General features: G+C 37.5%; 1 protein-coding gene across 1 annotated transcript; it reads right to left on the reverse strand.

Moving 5' to 3' along the window:
* Positions 1-5,069: 5,069 nt before the first annotated feature.
* On the reverse strand, positions 5,070-6,005 carry LOC140859253 (E3 ubiquitin-protein ligase WAV3-like). Its single transcript, XM_073260944.1, has one exon. The coding sequence runs from the start codon at positions 6,003-6,005 to the stop codon at positions 5,070-5,072; it is 936 nt and encodes a 311-aa protein (XP_073117045.1).
* Positions 6,006-9,776: the final 3,771 nt, after the last annotated feature.

A 9,776-nucleotide genomic window follows, 5' to 3' on the forward strand; every position in this document is an offset into this window, starting at 1 on the left:
GATCTGGAAATTACTAAGTGGCAACAGTAATAACACATAGTGTACATTGTTTTAACAATAATAGCAACAACAAAACACATAATTTCTACTCCAAATACATAAACAGCAGATGGTCTAAGAGTCCGGCATTATGTGCTCAACTCTGGAGTTTCTCTTATACAACAGAAAAGATTTTGATTTCAGTTGCACCTATCCATTCATATAAGAGAATATTAACAGCTTGCAATTAACTCCTGCCAAGCATTCTTCCCTTAAGTAAAAATCTATGCATTTGCACTCTCACCACACAAACCATTGTAAACCAGCAGCAGTTACATTACAATCTTTCTTGATCATAAGTAACTAGGCACCCATTCACATCTCCACATAGCCATAGGATCTGGGGAAGGATCGATGATCATATTTTACATGCCTGAAAGCTCATCTTGTAGATAAATTTTCAGTACATCATCGACGTATATTCGAAGCATTCCCTTGTATATAGCTACCACTATTCAACAATGTTTCTCTTGATGAGTGAATAGAAGTTTTAGATTATGAGTTCAGAAAGAGCCAAGCAAATCAAAAGTGAGGAAACTGAAGCAGGATGTCAAAAAACTAGCTGGATCAAACAACAGTTTTAGATAATTAAACAATATAGTTTAAGGTAGGTCCATATAGACATCTATCTACAGCATTAGTAATGTAGTACCATCTTAATCATCAGAATACGAGATAAAGGCCCCTTTCTCCAAGGAGCTGTATAGCAGTGGCCGTGAGAGAAAACTGAAGTTAGGTGTTCTTCTTTTCTTATACTATAATATATTGCAATACTTAATATTATTTTTATGTTCATGGCACTACTATATATACAAGTTCAGCCCTTTGGCTTTAGAAATCAAGTAGGGTAGAATACAATAATACAATCTCACAATTATGAGAGAGATACTAGAGACTTGATATAGTATAATACAGTAGCAAAATCTCAAGATTTGATACATACTAATATAAATATAACAACCGGATTCCATGATTGTTGGAGGTTGATATGGACTGATATGTCAAGATTCGGTATGCAATATATTGCAGTCGCAATATCCAAGATTCTATAATGGGTTGATATGCCAAATTCTGCAAGCAATATGTAGTATTTGCGATATCTAAGATTCTATAATGAGCTGGTATATCAAAATTCTGCAAACAATATATAGTAGCCATGATATTAAAGATTCTATAATAGATAAGATTCCGACAACTTTAATACTCTCCCTTAATTGGGTGGTGTAAATCTATCACACCCAACTTTGTCAAATTGATAAAAAAATGGATCATGACCTAAAGTCTTGGTAAAAATATCGGCAGGCTGGTGGTCACTTCAAAAAAACTGAATCTGGATTGTGCCTGCTTATAATTTTTTTTAGACAACATGATAATCAATTTCGACGTGTTTTGTCCACTCATGGAATACAAGATTGACAGTAATATGAAGTGCAGCTTGATTATCACAATTGAGAGAGATATAGATCGAGGATGGTGGATAGCCAGTCAAAGAGTAGAGTTTTGAGCCACCTCAATTTATAAATGATAGAGGCCATTGATCAATATTCAGCCTCAGTAGTGAGCGAGAGATGGTACTTTATTTTTTTTTGTGCCATATGATAAAGCAATCACCAAGAAAGCTACAATAACCTATGATAGAACGGCAAGTGGTGGAACAACTTGTCCAATCAGCATCACAATAGGCACTAAGATGAAAATTGTTTAAGATAGACATGAGGATACCAAAGCCAGAATAAGATTTAAGGTATTGTAAGACTCAAAAGTAGCACCATATGGGTTGGCATGGCGCCTGCATAAATTGACTCAGAAGATTGATAGCAAATGTAATATCCGACATATAATTATGAGATAGATTAAATGACCTATCAAACATCTGTACAACCCAAAATCATGCAAAGCTTCTCCAACATCATGTGATAATTTTAAATTTTGCTCTATTGGAGTGTGCACTGGTTTAGCACCTAGAACAGCTGCATCTTCAAGAATATCTAGAATATATTTCTGTTGAGAGAGAAAAATATCTTTATTGGAATATGCAATTTCAATATCCAAAAAATATTTAAGTATGCCAAGATCTTTGATTCAAAAATTTTGAAGATAGAATTTAGTAAAACCAATAGAAGAAGGATCACTACCAGAAGGTATATCATCAACATATGTAAGCACAATAGTGGTGCTACCCTTGGATTTAAGGATAAAGAGTGAATAATCAGCAACTGATTGAGTGAAACCAGCGTGAAGTAGTGCTGTGGAGAATTTAAAAAATTAGTTACATAAAGCATATTTAAAAACATATAAGGATTCGTTGAGTCCACAAACTAATTATTCTCCTTTCTTTCCCTTTTGAGAAAAATCTGGTAGTAATTGCATGTAAAATTTCTCATTCAAATCACCATGGAGAAAGGTATTATTCACATCAACCTGATACAAAAGCTAATATTTGGTAGCTGCAACAACAATAAGATAACTAACTGTAACCAATTTGACAACAAGAGCAAATATTTTATAATAATCTAGGCCTTCAGCTTGAGTGTAGTTCTTAACAACAAATCTTGCTTTATATCGTTTAATACTACCATCAGATTTGTTCTTGATCTTATATATCCATTTGCTTTTAATGGCATGTTTGCCTAGGAGAAGTGGCATTACAAACCAAGTGTGATAAAGCTTTTAAGGCCATAATTTCATGGGCCATAGCATCACGCCAGTGAGCATATTTCATGGGACTTCAATTATTTTTATGTTCATGGCACTAGTGTGCTTTATATATGAGTTGAGCCCTTCGACTTATAGGGATCAAGTATGGTAGAATACAACAATACAATCTCATAATTATGAGAAAGATACCAAAGGCCTGATATAGTATAATACAATAGCAAATATCCAGGATTTGATATGTATACTAAACGTAAATATGACAACCAAATCACAAGATCATTGGAGGTTGATATAGGCCGATATACCAGATTCTATATGTAATATATAGCAGCCCCAATATCCAAGATTCTATAATGGATTGATATATAAAGATTCTATAAACAATATGTATCAACTATGATATCCAAGATTCTATAATAGATTGATATGTCAAGATTCTACAAGCAATATGTAGCAGTCATGATATCCAAGATTCTATAATAGACGAGATTTTGATAACTTTAATACTTAAGATGATAGATTAATATGCCTCTATAATTAAAATAATTTAAACATTAGTAATCACAAAATTTTGGTTGGTGACCTTCACAAAATTTTGGTTGGTGACCTGCATCAAGTTGAATTGATTATTTTATAAGGTAAGATATAATGCTAAAGATTTTTCAAGAAACAATACTTTAGCCTCTTTGTATTCTAGCAATGTAAACCCATTCTTTTTAGCATAAATTTTATCATTTCATTCTGGTGCATCCCCTCCCCCATAATTGATAATTCAAAAATAAGTAAGAAGTATCGGGTTACTTATCTCTTTCGTCCTAGCCCTTCAAACTTCGCTAGATAAATTTATCGAACTTATTTAATATATAAAAAATATAATTAATTCTTATTCGATAAATTTAATCATAAAAAAAAGAGACTATAGATTGGATGGTCGATTTAACGGACTGTCCGAGCAATAGAACAATTCAGAGTCTCCTAGTCGAGAATCAAATCTAAGCGACTCGATCAAAAAATCATGAAGCATAAATTGGAACAAGATTAATTAATATTGATCAATAGGATTCATCAATAGTGGATTTCAAGGGTATTCGATATGGTCGGGATGGAGTCCGACATCTTGCATGTATATCGAAGCAGTTTCGAGCTTCTTCGGTATATCATCTTGAGTTCATGTTAGGATCCATGGATTAGATAGAGAGAGAAAGAGAAGATACAGAGAAATACGAGAGAGAAGAGATCCCTCTCTCTTCTCTCTCTTTTTCTTTTTCTTTTCTTTTCTTCTTCTTTTTCTTTTTTTCTTTTCCAACTAGCTAACCTCCGTCATGTGTCTATGCATTAATGAGCATGAGAGACACCAAGCTAAGATAATCGCCACTTTGCTCGACACTTCTACTCTCTTTGCTCAAACTATCAATAGTTCAGACTCAAGAGTAGAGGGCATCTGATACAGGATGATAGTTCATCTCAACCATATCGGGTCAAATCCTAACGAGCCAAGATAAAAAGTCGAGATTTGCGATGGTAGTTGTACGTTAAGTATATCTAATCTATCTTGCATTCCAAATGTACTCCAGATGGAATAAATAACAGCTTACCTCAGCTAAATAAAGCAGAAGCAGCGTAATCCTCTCTACCACTCCTGCCCTTCCTTCCAAAATTGACTGACCAACTCACCTATAAATAGAAGGGCATAGGCAACCTCCATGTAAGCTCTCAAGCTTCACTTTTTTTCTCCTTTACTATTCTTTAGTGACTAATTTGAGCATCAAAGCATCCCCATTGATTTGTAGGTTCTCTCCCATCTAGTGTGGAATCAAGCTCCAACCATCATAGATCTGTCCATTCCAGCGCTAGGTTGGCCGTTGATAGCAATAGGCATAATTGAAAATTTTCTTTAATTTAAATATAAATTTAGCATGTATTAGCTCTTGAATCCAAAAACTCGATTTCAGTTATTATTTAAATTTAAAAAAATAAAACTTAAGCTGCTTGATATATGCAAGTGTTGTTGAACTACAACAAATTAATGTATATAATAATATTTTAGAACTAATGTTACTTTCAGATATTTAAAAGAATTTTTTATAAAAAAAAAACTTTAGCTTTTCCTTAGCATATAATGGAGAAATTGTTAATTAGATCAGATCCACTAGCTTAGTGATAGTTAATCCAACCATAAATATATATTTATATTTTTAAAAAATAAGAAAGAGAAAGAAAAATGGAGCAACAAAGATGTTTATTTGCAGTTGAATGGTCCTGATTCAACCAGTAATTTTTCTTTTGACCCAGGGACAAAAGCTCAAAAGACAAAAGAAAATGATAAAATGCATATTGAATAAGAAATTACGGACAAGCAACAGGGAATTAACCTAACACATCTTGTCAACTAGAGAACGAAAGAACTCGACCCAACTAAACAAAGAAAGAAAACTACTGGTGCCTCCCCTCCGTGCGTCGAGCACCGCCTTCGCGCCTTTCAGGTCCCCACCGTCGGCCTTCGCCTGAGCCTCCGCAATGCTCATCTCGGCCACCAGAATCCGGTTCCGCTGCCCGTCGACGATCAAGTTCGCGATCTCATCCTCCGGCGATAGGCTATCGGGCCGGCGGACTATGGTTCTCTCCTCTTCCACGTGGATGATATCTTGGGTAAGAGGATCGACGTAAGAGCAGTAAACGCTTATAAGCTGCATCGATGGATCGTTTTTGTCTTCTTTGATGGGAACCGTGACGTCGAGGAGGACGAACTTCTCTTCTTCGGCATACATGTCACCGACTTCGATGACCTCCATCAGGCGTTGGTCCGAGATCCTGGACGAGTAGTTCCCGGTGCCGACCGAGGTGAGGTGGACACCCGGCGAGGCCGAGCATATGGTCAGATGCAAGTACTGCGCGACCACGCTGAGCAGGCCGGCGAGGCACGCGGCAAACGCGTCCGAGACCGCCGCCTCCTCCTCGACGAACGAGAAGGTCCCGCCGGTGGCTTCGGCCACGGCGTCCATGATGGTCGGGTCGTGGTTCGCGCCGAAACCGAAGGTGTGGATCGGCCCGACGCTCCGGGCGGAGGGGGGCAGGCGTTGGAGGAAGTCTCTCGTCCGTCGAGAGCTCTGCAGGCGGCCGGCGAGGGAGAAGCCATCCATGGTATCGATGCCATCGGAAAGGAGGATGATGCTCGCCACGGGGTTGCGGAAACGGCGCTCCTTGAGGATGCGAATGCCGGCGGAGAGGCCGCCGGCGATGTCCGTCCCGCCAGAGGTGACGAGGGAGTTGATGGCGTCGGCCGCCTCCGCACGTCCGGCGTCGGACATGAGGCGGAGGGCGAGCACGCGATTGTGGTGTTGGAGAAGGCGACGATGGCAAGGCGGTCGGAGGGAGAGAGTCTTCGGATTACGAAGCCGACGGCGTGCTTGAGGAGTGCAAGCTTGCGGCCGGTCATGCTGTTGCTGACATCGAGAACGGCGACGAGGTCGAGGGCGGCACGACCGTCGTGGCGGCGGAGGGTGGAGAGAGGCGGGGCGCGGGCCTTGATTAGGACTGAGAAGGAGGATGGAGAGGAGGCGGCGGCGATGGCAGGGAATTCGGGGAAGGTCTCGATGGCGACGGGGGCGGAGGGGGGAGGTGGACGAGAGATAGAGGTGGGGAGAGGTTCGTCGTCGTCGAAGGTGGGGAAGTTCTCGAAGGGGCCGACGGCAGGGGGGAGCGGCAGAGGGGCAGTCATGGTGGCCATGACGGAAGGTAGCCTGAATGCAGTTGAAGTGGAAGCAGTGGGAGCATGGAGCTGCGAATATGGGTTTGGCCTCCCGCTCCGAGTTCATGGCGGTGAGGCATATTGCACAAAGTCTCTGCACCATGGAGAACATTTCCGAGAAGCACCGTATGAGAACATTCTATAAAGGACAGCAGAATAAAACGATAAATGGAAGGAACATGGTTAGACCATCAACGACACAAAATTAAATTAATAGACAGTAATTTCCATATGTTCAACTTGTGTGTGTGCGTATATAGTAGCCATTATATATAGCAAAATTTTAAAAAGTTTGCCATTTTTGATTTCTCTTCCCCTGTTTGGCATGCAGTTTGCACCCATAGTTTACCAAAACAAATCGCCTGTACATCATGAAAAAGCAAGGAGAAATTAGATATATATATATATATATATATATATATATATATATATATTATATATATATATTCTATCAAAATAGTTATTATTATTATTAGGATTTTTTTTTTTTTGACCAACTTCAGATGTCTAATTCGAAAGAGAAAGAAAAAGAAAAAAAAGTTAGGAAATATTGGTTGCTCACTGAAGAAGGGAAAATGCTCCAGTTTGTAGATAACGGCAATGCCTCCGATGACAATAGCCTATGGTTTGTCACCAGGCGATGGAAAAAGGAGGAGCATCTTGATGAAAGCTGATTCCATGATCTATTCTCCTACTTCCATGCCTTGTCCATCTTCTATATCTATGATTCACATAACCCTAAGTCAAACATACCATACTTGTTCTTCCACCACAAAAATAAACCAAACATATTCGGCTATCACAACTCCTTCCTAAAAACAATCTTAATTTATGCATGAAGGAGATCTATCGAGAGTTTACTCTCAGGAGAAAAAATTAATAATTAGAGAGAGAAACTCACATATGTTTAATGCGGATTTCTTCTGAGGAGTTACGGCCGTGAGAGAAAACTGAAGTTAGGTGTTCTTCTGTTCTTATTACTATAATATATTACAATACTTAATTTTATTTTTATGTTTATGGCACTACTATACTTTATATACAAGTTGAGTACTTTGATTTTAGGAATCAAATAGGGTAGAATACAATAATACAATATCACGATTATGAGAGAGATACTAGAGACCTGATATAGTATAACACAATAGCAAAATCTCAAGATTTGATCCACATACTGAATATAAATATAACAACCGGATCCCATGATTGTTGGAGGTTGATATGGACTGATATGTCAAGATTCAGTATGTAATATGTAGCAGTTGCAATATCCAAGATTCTATAATGGGTTGATATGCAAGCAATATCTGGTATGTCAAAATTCTACAAGTAATATATAGTAGCCATGATATCAAAATTCTATAATAGATAAGATTCCGAAAACTTTAATACTCCCTCTTAAGTTGGTGAGTGTAAATCTATGACACCCAACTTGCCTAATATATAAAAAAATGGGTCACAACCTAAAGTCTTGGTAAAAATATCGGCACGTTGGTTAACACTTCGAAAAAACTTAATCTGGATTGTGCCTGCTTATATTTCTTTTTGGACAACATGACAATCTATTTCGATGTGTTTTGTCCACTGTGAAATACAAGATTGGCAGCAATATGAAGTGCAGCTTGATTATCACATGAGAGAGACATGGGTCGAAGATAGTGGATAACCAAGTCAAAGAGTAGAGTTTTGAGCCACCTCAATTTATAAATGGTAGAGGCCATTGATCAATATTCAACCTCACCAGTGAGTGAGAGATGGTACTTTATTTTTTTGTGCGTCATGAGATAAAGCTATCACCAAAAAAGCTACAACAACCCGTGATAGAATGGCAAGTGGTGGAACAACTTATCCAATCAGCATCACAATAGGTACTAAGATGAAAATTGTTTGAGATAGACATGAGGATACCAAAGCTAGAATAAGATTTAAGGTATTGTAAAACTCAAAAAGTAGCACCATATGGGTTGGCGTGGTACCTGCATAAATTGACTCAAAAGATTGATAGCAAATGTAATATCTGGATATATAATTGTGAGATAGATCAAATGACCTATCAGACATCTGTACAATCCAATCATGCAAGCTTCTCCAATATCATGTGATAATTTTAAATTTTGCTCCATTGGAGTGTGCACTGGTTTAGCATCTAGAATAGCTGCATCTTCAAGAATATTAAAATATATTTCTGTTGAGAGAGAAAATATCTTTGTTGGAATATACAACTCAACATCCAAGAATATTTAAGTATGCCAAGATCTTTGATTCAAAATTGATCTTGAGATAGAATTTAGTGAAACCAATAGAAGAAGGATCACTACCAGTAATGAGTATATCATCACATATTACTAAGCACAATGGTGGTGGTGCCCTTGGATTTGAGGGGTAAAGAGTGAAAATCAGCAACTGATTGAGTGAAACCAACATGAAGTAATGCTGTGGAGAAATTTAAAAATAGTTTAACAGGGCAAGGAAAGCTTATTTAAATCATATAAGATTCGTTGATCTACAAACTTATTATTCTCCTTTCTTCCCCCATTCGAGAAAATCTGGTGGTAATTGAATGTAAAATTTTTCATTCAAAATCACCATGGAGGAAGGTATTATTGACATCAATCTGATACAAAGGTTATATTGGTAATGCAACGGCAAATAACATAACTAACTGTAACAATTCGACAACAAGAGTAAATGTTTTCATAATAATCTAAGCCTTCAGCTTGAGTGTAAGTTTTAACAACAAGTCTTGCTTTATATCGTTTAACTACTACCATCAGATTTGTACTTAATCTTATATATCCATTTGCTTTTAATGGCATGTTTGCCTAGGGAAGTGGCATTACAAACCAGTGTGATAGAGCTCTAAGGCCATAATTTCATCAGCCATAGCATCATGCCAGTGAGCATATTTATGAGACTTCAATTATTTTCATGTTCATGGCACTAGTGTGCTTTATATATAAGTTAAGCCCTTTGACTTATAGGGATCAAGTATGGTAGAATACAATAATATAATCTCATAATTATGAGAAAGATACCAAAGGCTTGATATAGTTATATACAATAGCAAATGCTCAGGATTTGATATATATACCTAAATATAAATAGACAACCAATCACATGATCATTGGAGGTTGATATAGGCCAATCTGCCAAGATTCGGTATGTAATATGTAGCAGCCGCAATATCCAAGATTCTATAATGAATTGATATACCAAACTTCTATAAACAATATGTAGCAGCCGTGATATCCAAGATTCTATAATGGACTGATATATCAAGATTCTACAAGCAATATGTAGCAGCCATGATATCAAAGATTCTATAATAGAT

This window comes from Elaeis guineensis, chromosome 7, assembly GCF_000442705.2.
Source record: "Elaeis guineensis isolate ETL-2024a chromosome 7, EG11, whole genome shotgun sequence".
NCBI lineage: Eukaryota > Viridiplantae > Streptophyta > Magnoliopsida > Arecales > Arecaceae > Elaeis > Elaeis guineensis.